We start from the raw sequence: 15,673 nt of genomic DNA, 5'->3' as shown, positions 1-15,673 counted from the left end.
TACTGTAACGTCTGGCTCTGGCCATACTCGAAGAGTTAAATGACTCTAGTTGGGCTGGAGCTGCTGGGAGCTCATCTGTGTGGTCTGTGTGTGGTTCTCAGCTCTGCTACCTACCAGGGAGGTGTATCCCTGATCACCTGCCTGTATAAGCTAGGAGCAGTGATCAGTTCATTGTCTGTAAAAGGTTACATCTTAGCTGACACCTCCTGCTTACTGGATACCTGCTTGTTTATTGATCTTTTCCCTTGACTTTTCTCTTTTTCTGTGTTCCTGTACTCCACTATCTCCTGGTACTGACCTCGGCTAGACTGACATTGATTTGACCGTGTGTGTTTTAGTGTATTGCGGTTAGTTTGTGTGCCCTCAGCTGTTTCCTGACTCCTACTGTTTTTGTATTTTATTATTTTGACAACCCTGCCCCGGCATTTAGCAGGAAGTTTTGTAATCGTGGTTGTCGATCTGTCACTTAGGGCGGATAGGCAATAGGTAGGGACAGTGGCTGTGGGTCAGTTAGGGCTTCACTGTTTCCTGCCCTGCAATATGTGACAGATACTTTTTAAGGGTAGGGTCACCCGTGCTGTATTTTGATGTGTATTTGCTGCTGTGTATTTTCCTACCTATGGCAAAATCAGTGGCAAAACATTGGCAGCAAAATATGGCACGTCTGACCCTACCCTAACCTATTACATGTGCAGTGTAAATCTAAACTCCATGTTTTACCTTGTCTTGTTTTTGTATAGAAATAGCATGGCACAGGACGTCTGACATATCCTTGTTTACTTCCATCTATAGCTGAGTAATGGACAAGTAAAGATGATGTACAAGGAATAATGCACAAGCAAGAACCATCCAAAAATATGTTTCTTTCTTCTGGTTTCCGCTGTAAAAACTTCCACAGTGTAGAAATACAAAATCTAAACTTATCTTACCGTCACTCAACTCAGCTCATTGTTTGACCTATTAAAATATGTAACCTCAAAGAACATGTAATGAAATATTTGTATACATTCAGAGATTTGACATTACCACTTATAGAATCCCTTTGTGTATGTATTAAAACTCTAAAAATGTAATAAAATAGGTAAACTAGGGCTATTTCTAAGACTATAAGGCAATAAAATGAGTAATGTATCCTTTCTTAACTTAGCTGTAAACCCATATTCTGAGATGTCTGGTGTGAGATTTCCAGCTTTTCACAATATGATTTGGTGACCCTCACAAGAGGTAGATATTGTGCCCATCAATGTGTCACCCAGTCAGTGTCATGTAAATAAAGCCTTTGAGGGCTCTAATGTCCTTATATTGTGTTGACTTGGTTTCATGAGAGTTAAGAATCACAACTAGACGAAAGGTAAAGTAAGAGTGGACACCTGTATGCCTACTTCATGGCTGGTTTTGAAAGAGAAAAAAATAAGTGAAGGATTTTTGTTAAAGATCTGTATCACCTAACAGCTAATACAACCTCTGGCAATACAACACTATCTGTGAATAACATATCTTTGTAAGGCTGGGTTCACACTACATTTGTAGTGTACAGGAACCAGATCCGGCTGGGGGGATCGAAAACCGGGGGAACCGGCTCGAACCCCAGTCATTTCAATGAGCTGGCCATAGTCAAACGCTGACTCTGAGCGGCTCATTTGTGCCCCGTATACCACAGTTTAAGGTCCAGTTAGAGAACCGTATACAGGGCAAAAATGAGCCAACTGGAGTCAGCGTTTGACTTATAGAAACATAGAATGTGTCAGCAGATAAGAACCATTTGGCCCATCTAGTCTGCCCAATAATCTGAATACTATGAATAGTCCCTGGCCCTATCTTATATGAAGGATAGCCTTATGCTTATCCCATGCATGTTTAAACTCCTTCACTGTATTTGCAGCGAGCACTTCTGCAGGAAGGCTATTCCATGCATCCACTACTCTCTCAGTAAAGTAATACTTCCTGATATTACTGCAGAAACCTTTACCCCTCTAATTTAAAACTATGTCCTCTTGTTTTAGTTTTTCTTCTCTTATATATCTTCTCCTCCTTTACCGTGTTGATTCCCTTTATGTATTTAAAAGTCTCTATCATATCCCCTCTGTCTCTTCTTTCTTCTATACATGTTAAGGTCCTTTAACCTTTCCTGGTAAGTTTTATCCTGCAATCCATGTACTATTTTAGTATCTTCTCTGAACTCTCTCTAGAGTATCTATATCCTTCTGGAGATACGGCCTCCAGTACTGCGCACAATACTCCAAGTGAGGTCTCACCAGTGTTCTGTACAGCGGCATGAGCACTTCTCTCTTTCTACTGCTGATACCTCTCCCTATACATCCATGAGCCCTTCTCTCTTTCTACTGCTTATACCTCTCCCTATATATCCATGAGCACTTCTCTCTACTGCTTATACCTCTCCCTATACACCCATCACCCATGAGCACTTCTCTCTCTCTACTGCTTATACCTCTCCCTATACACCCATGAGCACTTCTCTCTTTCTACTGCTTATACCTCTCCGTATACATCCAAGCATTCTGCTAGCGTTTCCTGCTGCTCTAGTACATTGTCTTCCTACCTTTAAGTCTTCTGAAATAATTACTCCTAAATCCCTTTCCTCAGATAAAGAGGTCAGGGCTGTGTCAAATATAACCCTTAGGTTTTTACGCCCCAGGTGCATTATTTTGCACTTATCCACATTAAATTTCAGTTCCCAGAGTTCTAAATCCTTTTCCATTTTGCGGATCCCTCCAGACACATCAACCCTGTTACTTATCTTTGTGTCATCAGCAAAAAGACATACCTTACCATCGAGACCTTCTGTAATATCACTAATGAAGATATTAAACAATATTGGTCCCAGTACAGATCCCTGAGGTCCCCACTGGTGACAGGACCGCGCTCTGAATATTCTCCATTGACTACAACCCTATGTTGTCTGTTACTCAGCCACTGCCTAATACACTCAACAATATGGGAGTCCAAGCTCAATGACTGTAGTTTATTGATAAGTCTTCTATATGGGACAGTGTCACAAGCCTTACTAAAATCTAGATATGCGATGTCTACTGCCCCTCCGCCATCTATTATTTTAGTCACCCAGTCAAAAAAAATCAATAAGATTTGTTTGACATGATCTCCCTGAAGTAAACCCATGTTGTTTTTCATATTGCAATCCATGGGATTTTAGATGTTCCACAATCCTGTCCTTTAGTAGGGTTTCCATTAATTTCCCCACTATTGATGTCAGACTTACTGACCTGTAGTTGCTTGATTCCTCCCTACTACCTTTTTTGTGAATAGGCACAACATTTGCTAATTTCCAATCTTCCGGGACGGCTCTTGTTACCATTGATTGGTTAAATAAATCTGTTAACGGTTTTGCTAGCTCCCCTTTTAATAATTTTGGGTGTATGCCATCAGGCCCCTGTGATTTATTTGTCTTCACTTTAGAAAACAAACGTAGAACCTCTTCCTCTGTAAAGACACATGCATCAAACGATTCCTTAGTTTTCCTCCCTAATGGAGGTCCTTTTCCTTCATTCTGTAAAAATTGAACAGAAGCCATCATTAAGGCAGTCGGCTAGCCCTTTATACTCTTTTACATACCTTCCTTCCTTTGTTTTTAATTTAGTTATTCCTTGTTTTAATTTCCTTTTTTCATTTATATATCTGAAGAATGTCTTATCCCCTTTTTCACAGACTGAGCTAGTTTTTCTTCTGCCTGTGCTTTAGAAGTTCTTATAACTTACTTGGCCTCTTTCTGCCTAGTCTTGTAGATTTCCCTATCTTCATTGCTCTGGGTTGTTTTATAATTACTAAATGCTAGTTTTAAGTTTTTAATGATTTTGGCCACTTCTGCTGAGTACGACAGTGGTCTCTTCCTTTTTCTGCTTTTATTGACAAGTCTAGTGCAAGTTTCTGTTGCCTTCAATAAAGCGTCTTTTAAGTAGTCCCATTTCTCCTGAACTCCATGTAATTTATTCCAGTATGAATACCACACTGACTGGTGATCACTAGATCCCAAGCTTTTTCCTACAGTAACATAATTTACCAAATCCCCATTTGTGAATACCAAATTCAAAATAGCCTCCCTCCGGGTTGGCTCCTCAACCACTTGTTGTAGAGATAATCCCAGTAGGGAATTTATAATATCTGTACTCCTGACAGAACTTGCTATTTTGGTTTTCCAGTTTATATCCAGAAGATTGAAGTCTCCCATAATGATAACTTCTCCTTTCATTGTCATTTTAGATATTTCTTCAACTAGTAGATCATCTACTTCTTTAACTTGGCCAGGTGGTCTATATATTACACCTACACGAGTTAATGCATGATTACCAAACTGCAACGTAACCCAAACTGACTCTGTGGTTGCCTCACTAACTTGCATTAGGTTAGATTTGATGCTATCTTTCACATATAGGGCCACTCCTCCTCCTTCTTGCCTTCTCTGTCTCTTCTGTATAAAGAGAACCCTGGTATGTATATGTCCCAGTCATTCCTTTCATTAAACCATGTCTCAGTAACAGCCACTAAATCAACATACTCAGATGTCATTATTGACCTAAGTTCATTGATTTTATTACCTAGACAGCGGGCATTTGTAGACAGGACTCTGAGCTTGTCATTTCTTAACCTCTGGGCTGCTGACATGTTCTAGCATTGTTTCAGGGGGCAATTGGACTCATGGATTTTCACTCTTTTGCCCCCCCCCCCCCCTTCCTAGTTTAAATACTTCGGTCGGCTCAATGAAATGCATTACATATGGGCCGGGTCCGGCTGGGATAAGGGAGCGCCCGGTTTTCGCTCAGCCCCCACCCCACCAGCCACATCCAGTTCCCGTACACTACAAACTATGTAGTGTGAATTGGCCCTAAGTCAAAGCTTGATACAACCTACCCCTGACTTGAGGGACCTTGCTACAGTGATTTTTTTTTTTTTGTTAATTGCAACATGAGGCCAAGACAGCTTTGTCCTCCAATGTTGATTCATAACTATCTTTGAATTGATGGAAGAGACTGGTGCTCATAGTATGAAATTTAAAAATATTGGGGTGAATTTATGAAAACCTGTTCAGAGGAAAAGTTGATCAGTTGCCCATAGTAACCAATCAGATTGCTTCTTTAATTTTTAAAAGGGTCTCTCAAAAATAAACCCTTGTGAAGCCACGACACTCACCTAAATAAGTACTGAATAATATAATAATATGTTTGTTATAAAAAGCTAATAAAAATCTGATGGATAAAAGATAATGAGACCAATCACATAAAAATGATAAAAGAAAAAAATATAAACTTATTCAAGTTCAACAAATAAAGTTTAGCCCTCCTAGGATATTGGTAACCGATAGCAACAGTGAGATTAATAGGCATAAAAGTTTATCCAAATTCTAATTAGTCTATTAATAGATAGCTTATTGGTTTAATACGGTCAGTATCCAATTAAATCAGGCAAGTCCATATTCTGCAGCGCTGTTAAGAGTAGTTGTCACTTAATAACACAGATCTAAAATGTTTGCCGGCAATTAGACAGTTTGTAGCAGTAGTGAATAGCAGTTGGTAGATACAATTAAGCTCACCACTCCGGGATCGATGCCTTCCAGGTTAGGGATGCTGGTGTACTTTGGGGATACTGCGATCCCTCCTGCGGACTTTACTGGATTCAGATGTGGTGTCTGTAGGTTAGAATCAGACACACTTATCTCTCGCTGCGGGAGAGGGCACTACCGGAGACACGGCCGTCTCCTAGGGTGGCAGTGCCGAGGCTAGCGGTGGGCTCCGGGTGATGTAGCTCCTGCGTTTCTGTTAAGTGTGGTGGCCGCGTCCTCGTGGCTTGGAGGAGCACGTAAATGGCTGGCAACTGACCGGATACGGAGGGCTTAGGCAAGTGGTCTCAATGTTCATAAAAAGGGGGCTGGATGCGTTTCAAGACTATACTCAGTCTTTTCTTCAGCATTATATTGTATGCTTATCCCTTGCTGCTCGGATTACCTCAGAGGGGTAACCACGTCCAGAGCTGGTGCAAGGATTTTTGCTGCCCCTTGACTCCGCCCATTGGCCCACCCTTTGACAAGCCCCACCTTACTACTGGGGTGACACACTGTAACAAACCTCCTCCTCATGCTGCTGGCTGAGCGAGTGGTTTGGATGCTGGATGTCTAACTTTCCTGTGGCAGGCAGAGCGGTGCCCCCCATCAAGAGGGTGCTCTAAGCGGCTGCCTATTTTGCCAAAAAGCAGAGCCGGCCCTGAACACATCTCATCAACCTTTGCCCCAACTCATCAATCTGTCTATGGTAAGTATCCTCATCATTTAAAGTTTAACTAGTTGACAAAAATGGATACTATTCCTAGAGGAATGGGAGGACTCACAATGTAATAATGCGTTATAAGATGTCGGCTTTCTAAGCCCTGATGTAACAATTACATTGTCAATTATCTGTTACCTGTTAACATCATTTGAGGCACTCAGGTAATGGATGAAGTTAATAAACTCTGTCTTAGCACCCCCCCCCCCCATATAAGGAAAAGCTAGAACAAAAGGACAGAGCGCTCCATAGCGTAGTATTCTCGGATTGATAAATTGTATAGGGATAAAGGATAAGGAATGGGCTTATCCCAAATGGTTGTGTACCCCATACACAACCATGGAAATAGCAGGAAAGTAGATAAACGATATGTAGTGAACTTGCTTTGGGATGGTGGATCAACACGGCGCTGGACAAAACAAGGAGGAAGGTCTTCAAAATTTAATTACCCAGAATGCAAAGCGTTTACATTCTGAGTAATTAAAATTTGAAGACCTTCCTTCCTTGGTTTGGTTTGTCTAGCGCTGTGTTGATCCACCATTTCGGAGCAAGTCCACTACATATCAGGAAAAGGTCCTCCACAAATCTCCGGAGTGCCTTAATGTTATGTAGAAAAGGATTAGTCAGGGAAAAGATGACATTTCTTTCAAACACGACCAGGAATATATTTGGATAGGCACAAGAAATGGTTGTGCCCATTGCTGTGCCACCTGTTTGACTAAACCATTGTTCTCCAAGATGAACGAAACGGCCTCTGCAACAAAATCAACAAAATCCTGCGAGTTATCTGTGCAACTTAAAGGGGTCTGCTGTGACACTTATTCATTGCTTTCATGGGAATCTGTCATCTCTCTACCAGGCAGGTCTCGTGCAGGGATTTTTGTCACTCTAGGTGAAAGCAAATTTTGCCTCCCTCTTGATCCCGCCCATTGGCTCCTCCCGAGGAGGTGCACGTGATGTCAGGATGTTGGATGGACTTGATCTTAGTGATTGTCCCTGTCTGCCTTGGAGATGGTGTTGCGCTCCTCAAGCAGGCTGAAAAAAGCAGAGTACAGGTGAGGTGGGGGTAGCATGGCAGGGTTTTTCTTGATGGGCAGGTGCTTTGGATGAGTGGCTGCTTTGAATACTGGATAACTTTATTGCAGCAGGCAGAGTAGCGCCCCATTAAGAGGGAGCTCCAGACGGCTGCCTATTTTGCCGATAAGCAGAGCCTGCCCTTGTACCAGGTATGAAGTTGCCGGGTGCTATCTGCTGTACCAGATCCAGGCAGATAGGTGCTAGGAGGATAAAATGAACCATACTTTTAGTTTTCCTGATCCCTGTTTGTAAAGTTATAAAGTGCCTTTTTTGTTAGCAGCTGAAGAGTAAGCACCTCCCCCCCACCCTGCTCTGCGTGATTGATGTGCAGCACTCGGCTTCCAGTCCTTTATGTCAATCAGTCAAAACAGAGGAGGAGGTATGAAGCACTGCAGCAGCTCAGCACTACCATCTGACTTTATAACTTTACAAAAGTGATCAGGAAAACTAAAGTTATGGCTCATTGTATCCATTGGATCTGGTACGGCAGATAGATACGGCAGATAAATACGGCAGATACGTAAAGCCAGCCGCTCCATAGCTGGTACGAGATGACAGGTTCCCTTTAATGAATAGATTTAGTTGATTAAATCCCATCAGAAAAGTGAAATTTGAATGTTAAAAACAAACACAAATTTTCCATTGCAAATCCTTGTTTGTGGTGTGTGCAGGCAATTATTTAGGAAAAACACAAATAACACTGCAAAGTAATACTCTGTGATTGTAAGCCCGTGTTACAGACACCAGCTGAGGGTAAAGTGAGACTCCGCGTTTGCATATCGGCCCAAGGAGAGACTTCAGCTCCACCAGCAGTTCTTCCCAATAAATTTGTTCAATGACAACAATTTTTTTATTATTATTTTAGTGCAAGGCTTAGACCCCACCTACCCTCTAACCACCACCTGACAGAGAAGAACGGATGATTGAGTTATGTCCCAGAATCAGTAGTGGTCTCATCTTCAGTATGCATTCCTGTTACGGTTTGTGCTCCGGACGCACGCGTTTGCCGTGAGTGCATTGCCCCACTCAGCCCGGTGGGGCTGGGATTCGCATCACGGGACGTGCCCGCATGCGAGCTCCAGCCATTCACTCTCCTCGGTCCTCTGCTGTCTCCTCTCCTGCCTCTCAGCTCCGGCGCGCATGTCCCGTCTCCTAGGGCACGTGTGCCGGAGCTATATGATTTAATGTGTCAGTACGCCCAAAATTAGGTCTAAAACCTGTGCCTCACTTATAAATTCCTGCACCTCCCACACATTCCTGCGGAATCTTTGTAGCCTTGTGCCATTGAGAAAGCATCACTGAGTCTTTCCTTGCCGTGTTTCTGACCCCTTGTTCTGTGACCTGATCTTGCTCCTGTGCCTCCTGCCTACTGAACTCCTGCTACATTCCTGACTATGCACCTGTGCTGCCAGTCCTGACCTTCTGCTATCCTGACTACGAGTTGTTGTATCCCTCCTGTGCCTCAAATCTCCTCAGCCGCCTGTGTGGTCGAGTCATGCCAGGGGTAGTGACCTGGGTGCCGCCTGCTGCAGCAAGACCATCCTGCTTTGCAGCGGGCTCTGGTGAAAACCAGCAGCACCTTAGATTCTGCTCCCTGGTACGGTCCATGTCATCTGCCACACAAGTCCAGTGGATCTACTACCTCCAGCGTTCCTGTCTTCTAACCGTGAGTGTTACAACACCCTCCTTCCTCCCTGACCTACAGAAGAGGACTCCAACCTCAGGTCGTATCAAATAAGCCTTACGGAGGAACCTCATAACCAACACACCTGCCAAACCCTTCCTGTGCTTGAAGATCTGCTCCCCCACAGTCCGCACATCAGTGAGGGACATCCTGGAGACAATAACTTTCTTCTTAGCATAAATGACTCCCAAGTACAGTGAACCGGGCCTCTCAGGGCACACATCTAGAGACTTATAGTAAGAGATCCACCCATGTGTGCCATGTATAGGGCTCCTGGCCTGCCTAAAGTACAGGTATTGTGCTCCCCACATTTGTCATTGCAGGACACATCAGCTGCTGCCTCTGAGGCCTAGTATGGCCATGACAACTGATTAGCTCCAAGCGATCACTTATCAGGACGGCAATCCACCTACTACACCACCAAGGATGCCAGACCCTACTGCTTCAATGAGGCTGTCAGCACTGACTGTGCCATTTAAACTATTAACCCCTTAAGGACTCAGGGTTTTTCCATTTTTGCACTTTTGTTTTTTCTTCCTTACCTTTTAAAAATCATAACCCTCTCAATTTTCCACCTAAAAATCCATATTATGGCTTATTTTTTGCGTCACCAATTCTACTTTGCAGTGACATTAGTCATTTTACCCAAAAATTCACGGCAAAATGGGAAAAAAATCATTGTGCGACAAAATCGAAGAAAAAACGCCATTTTGTAACTTTGGGGGCTTCCGTTTCTACGCAGTGCATATTTCGGTAAAAATGACACCTTATCATTATTCTGTAGGTCCATATGGTTAAAATGATACCCTATTAATATAGGTTGGATATTGTCGTACTTCTGGAAAAAATCATAACTACATGCAGGAAAATGTATACGTTTAAAAATGTCATCTTCTGACCCCTATAACTTTTTTATTTTTCCCATTTTTCCCTTTTTTATTTTACTCATTTTTTGCGGTTTGATTTTTGTTTTTATCTGACTTTTTGATCACTTTTTATTCATTTTTTAATGGTATAAAAAGTGACCAAAATACACTTTTTTGGACTTTGGAATTTTTTTGCGTGTACGCCATTGACCGTGCGGTTTAATTAATGATATATTTTTATAGTTCGGACCTTTACGCACGCGGCGATACCACATATGTTTATTTTTTTTTATTTACACTGTTTAATTTTTTTTATGGGAAAAGGGGGGTGATTCAAACTTTTATTAGGGAAGGGGTTAAATCACCTTTATTAACACTTTTTTTTAAACTTTTTTTTTACTTCCCATAGGGACCTATAACACTGCACACATTTATCTCTTATACTGATTATTGTTATCCCATAGGGACCTATAACACTGCACACACTGATCTCCTATGCTGATCACTGGCGTGTATTAACACGCCTGTGATCAGTGTTATCGGCGCTTGACTGCTCCTGCCTGGATCTCAGGCACGGAGCAGTCACTCGTCGATCGGATACCGAGGAGGCAGGTAAGGGCCCTCCTGGTGTCCTGTAAGCTGTTCAGAATGCCGTGATTTCACCGCGGCGGTCCCGAACAGCCTTACTGACTAGCCGGGATACTTTCACTTTCGCTTTAGAAGCGGCGGTAAGCTTTGACCGCCGCTTCTAAAGGGTTAATACTACACATTGCCGCGATCGGCGATGTGTGGTTTTAGCCGCGGGTCCCGGCCGTTGATGAGCGCCAGGACCGACGCGATGTGATGCGGGGTCGCGTCGGTCCTGCGTCGTTAAGGGGTTAAAATAACCAGCAATGGAGATGTCTCTGTGATGTCTCTGTGATGGCTATGGCTGCGGCTGTCAGCTTGGTGAGGGCATGACTCCTTTCCATAAACCCTTAAAGGGGTACTCTGTAGAATACTATCTTATCCCCTATCCAAAGGATAGGGGATAAGATGTCTAATCTCGGGGGTCCTGCCGCTAAGGATCCCCCGTGATCTCCACTGCGGCACCCCAGACATCCAGAGTGAACTCTTCTCTGTGCTAATGACTGGCTACAGCTGCAACACCCCCCTCCCATAGACATGAATGGAGGGGGCGTGGCAAGCTCCAAGCTTCCGTGTTCCGGATACTGACGCTGCCGGTCCAGAGATTGCGGGGGTCCCCAGAGGCAGAACCCCCGTGATCAGACATCATATCCCCTGTCCTTTGGATAGGAGATAAGATGTTTTCCAGTGAAGTACCCCTTTAACCCCTTCCCGCTATAGGACATTTCCATACGTCCAATCATCCGACATGTTCAAGCATTTGGACATATGCATACGTCCTAGCGATGTCCGGCACTGCCGCAAGCATTGCAGGAGATCGGTGACGGGACCCAGCTGTTAACCACAGCCAGAGTGCCACCGCAGCTGCCGGAGCCGTGATCGCGCTGGTCCCGGCAGCATTAACCCCCTAGATGCCGTCATCAATCCTGATCACGGCATCTATGGTGTTGACAGGGGGAACGCTCTCCCCCTGTTCACCAATGGCAGCGCCCCGATACGATCGTGGGTCGCCGTTGGTTGCTATGGCAGCAGGAGGTAAGATCATGACCTCTTGTCTGCTACGGAAGCCTGTGAGATCCATCCAGAGGCTGTAGTGTCTGCAGCTCATCAGGTTATACTGTGCTGCAGTACAAATGTATTGCAGCATAATATAACCTGTAAAAAGTTTAAAAAATTTAATAAAAAGTTCTTCAATAAAAGTATGAAGTGTAAAAAAAAAAGCCACTTTCCCAATAAAAGCCCTGTATGATCACCAAAAAAGATCAAAAACATAAATCATATACATAATAGGTATTGCCACGTCCGTAATGACGTGCACTATAAAACTATAATGTAAATTTTCCCGCACGGTGAACGCTGTAAAAAAAAAAAACATAAAAAAAGAGTGCAAAATTCGCCAATTTTGGTACAAATAGCGGAATAAAAAAGATCAAAAGGTAGCACGTAGCACAAAAATAATACCAATAAAAAGTAGAGCTTACACCGCAAAAAAATAAGCCCTTACTCAATGGCGTCGGACGAAAAATAAAAAAGTTACGGCTGTTCAAAAAGGAATGGCAGAAAAATAATTTTGCTCAGAAAATGAAAAAGAACATAGAAAACGATATAAAATGGGTATCGCCATAATCGTACCAACCCACAGAATAAATATAACATCACTTTTACTGCACAGTGTACACCATAAAAAATAAATAAAATAAAAACGCCAGAAATTTCGCGCTTTCACAATATTTTGAGGTTTTTCACAAAAAATGCTGCATGTGCCAACAAAAATGCACCAGTTATATAAAGTACAATATGGCACAAAAAAACAATCTCAGAATCGCTCTGCCCAGAAAAAGTGTTCAAAAGTTATTACCACTTAAAGAGACACATGTCAAATTAAATAAAAAGCCTGGTCATCGAGATAAAAATGTGTCCGTCCTTAAGGGGTTAATGGCACCATGATGATTATATGTATGTGTATATATATATATATATATATATATATATATATATATATATATAATTTTTTATTTATTTATTTATATCTAGTAAAAAAAAATGATGACACTGTGCTGGAACATAATATGGACATAAAAAAGTTGTTACATTAAACCTGACACAGCCCAGTATACCGATAGGCTTACTTTTTGTCCCTTTTTCCTGCTGCCAGGTTCACTTTAACAATTTATAATAACTTATTTAGAATATCTAATAGTGTACTTGTGTGTATACATTATGAGCCCAACCCAGAGAGCATTTAGAATGGGCCTTGAATAGCCACGGTGGGCCATGCCATCCCAAGGGCAAATCAGCCCAGGACACATTTATAAACATGTCTTAATGACGCTCGGCTAATTGACAGAGCTCTGGTTATTATTCTTGTGGCCTCCCGCATTATGCAGATGGACACAAGAGGCTGAACTTTCCTTCCTCTGTGCCTAGGCACATGTGAGAGGCTGCTAATACTAACTACGTGGGGGGAGGGTTGGTTGTCCTAATATTACCCATGGGGGGGGGGCTGCTAACATTACCTATGGGGGGGGGGGCTGATAATACTACCTACAGGGAACTGCTACTCCACACAGGGGGCTACTATATACAGGCGAACCAACCTACATACAAGGGGCAACTAGCACCAATGTGTTTCCTTTACACACATAGTTTTACCTGAACATAAAATACCTTAGGGGAACAGACATAGGTCACAAACCCCACCCCCAGGAGAAATTCTAGCTCATGTCCTCTTTCTCATCGTCCACTGATCCGCTTGCATCCACCTACCTCATTTGAATGACAGCCACTAGATAAAAAGAACAGGGACAGGAGCTGGGCTTTTCTGTGCTTTGGAATGCCCCCCTGAGCTTTTCAGCTTCATTTGCATTCTAATAAAAAGTCTTAAATCTCAGTGCTGAAAAGGACTATGGAGAAAAGTACTCCCAGAATCCCGATAACCAGCCTTATGTAGCCATTTTCTTATTTACAGCCATGTTTTCTGATGACCGGTCTGCTATAAAGAAGATCTCAGCCGAAAATGAACTTATCTTGTGGATAGGGAATGAGTAGCTGATCATGGGGTCCGACTGCTGGGTCCCCCCCAAGATCACTGGGATGGGACCCGGTGCTCAGTGAGGAGCATGTGCGGCAGCCGGCACATGCTCCATCTATTTTTATGGGAGCGTCGAAAAGACCCGAGTACAGCTCTCGGGCATCATCGGCGCTACCATAGAAATGAATGGAGTGTGTGCTGTCTACCGGTAAACGACACACGCTCCTCACGAAGAATGCCGGGTTCTGCTCTGGAGATAACGGGGGGGCCTCAAAGGTCGAACCTCCCATGATTAACTACTTATCCCTTATCCCCTAACCCCCAACCTCTGAGCTGAACCAAAGGAAAGATACCGGTAGGACATGCTGACCGCACCATCCTGCCTCTTGTACCATCTTGTATTGTTCAAACCCTTAAACCCTGCTCAGTTGTAGTTTTTGATCTGATTTGGACACGAAAGAGTTTTCACAGGACACAGTGTTAACCAATCCCAAACCTCTCCTATGTTTGCATATATTCAAAGTCCAGGCTTCAGTCTTCGTCAGAACATATAGGGCACGGCAGGCATACGTTCTCTACTCTCTTAATACACCCTTTGGTCATAAAAGAAATACATTTCCATTGAATCTTCAGATCTGGTGGATAATCTATTTACCGAAGATTGACCAGTAGAGGACCTACTAAGAGACGTATCATGATGAGTGCTGGTCCACTTACTGTACTCTATGTGTTATTCCTGTCATTTGAAGTCTGTGTTTCAATATTCATCAATATGTTCATCACATTTGTCATTGTCCATGATTATTACTTGAAGAAAAGCTTAACATCTTTGCAGAAAATCCTGGTTGCACTTAATGCTTCCAGCATCTTCTTCATCATTGTGTCCTCCTTTAATGTTTTCTCTAACCTCCTGCTGCCCGAGTTCTCTGAGACACTGTCCTACAGCATGACGATGACCGTATTCTTCATTTACTCCATGTGCTCCAGCACTTACCTCACCGCCATCCTCTGTTTCTATTATTTCATTAAGGTTGTCAATGTCCAAAGAGGGTTCCTTGTTTGGATCAAGAAGGAAATAGGTTCTCTTGTCCACTGGCAGATTGTAGTGGCAAAGTTGTTCTCCTTAGTCAACAGTTTACTCAGCTTGCTTCTCTTTACGTCCCATCACTTGCCTGTTACGAATGGGTCATTCATTCCACTTAACTCTGCAACTTTAGAAAAGTCTAGTGTGGATGATAACATATTAAAATTTCTTTTGATCATGATTTCCTTACCTCTCCTCTGCACGGCAATAACCATCCTTTTAACCGTCGGCTTCCTGAAGTTTCACAGTGATAAGATGGAGAAGGCGCAGACGTCCGGAGAAGCCGGCCTTACATTGTATAAACGTGTCATCTACAAGATGTTGCGTTTCTTGGTACTATACTCTGTGTTCTATCTGGTGATGTTTCTTTATTATTTCAACGTTTTTGCCGCCTATAGTCCTGGATACTATATCAACCTGATGCTGATGTTCTTGTTTACACCAACACAATCTGCTCTGCACATTCTTGATAACCAATATCTGCGGAGCCCATGGAGGGAGATGGTAGGTCGGATACTGCGATCTACACATCGTAATGTTTAGAACTGGATCTCATCTATATAGTTAGATAGAATCTGACAGCTGGTTCACCTGCATTAAACCCAATATACTGGTTTATAATGTGAATGAATAGCTGTAAAATGAGGGGTCACTTACTTTAATACATGTCTTATGTGCTGAATAATGTTAGGTAATACTTTTATTCATATTGCACTTCAGCGTGCATTGGAGGCGGGGAGGCGGCTCGACAAGCTCCCCTGCCTCATGGATATTTTGCCCCTGGCTTGCATTCCAGAGCACTTTGGAGGCGGGGAGGCAGCTCCACAAACTCCCCTGCCTTATCTATTTCCTGCCCGCGGCGCACTGGAGCACAATGTGAATAAAAGTATTAACTAACATAACTCAGCACAAAAGCCACAGATTAAAGTAAGTGAACCCTCATTTTACAGCTATTCACTCGGGGTGAACCAGCTGTCAGATTTTCTTTAAAGATCATAACTCTGATTGAGAGTT

General features: G+C 43.0%; 1 protein-coding gene across 1 annotated transcript; it reads left to right on the top strand.

The window, feature by feature from the left end:
- Nucleotides 1-14,269: 14,269 nt before the first annotated feature.
- Nucleotides 14,270-15,202, top strand: LOC130285380 (taste receptor type 2 member 8-like). The gene has a single exon (XM_056536740.1). The coding sequence runs from the start codon at nucleotides 14,270-14,272 to the stop codon at nucleotides 15,200-15,202; it is 933 nt and encodes a 310-aa protein (XP_056392715.1).
- The last annotated feature ends 471 nt before the right edge of the window (nucleotides 15,203-15,673 follow it).

This window comes from Hyla sarda, chromosome 8, assembly GCF_029499605.1.
Source record: "Hyla sarda isolate aHylSar1 chromosome 8, aHylSar1.hap1, whole genome shotgun sequence".
Classification (NCBI taxonomy): Eukaryota; Metazoa; Chordata; class Amphibia; order Anura; family Hylidae; genus Hyla; species Hyla sarda.
The sequence above is the reverse complement of the archived record's forward strand: the minus strand, read 5'-3'. Positions and strand labels throughout refer to the sequence as shown.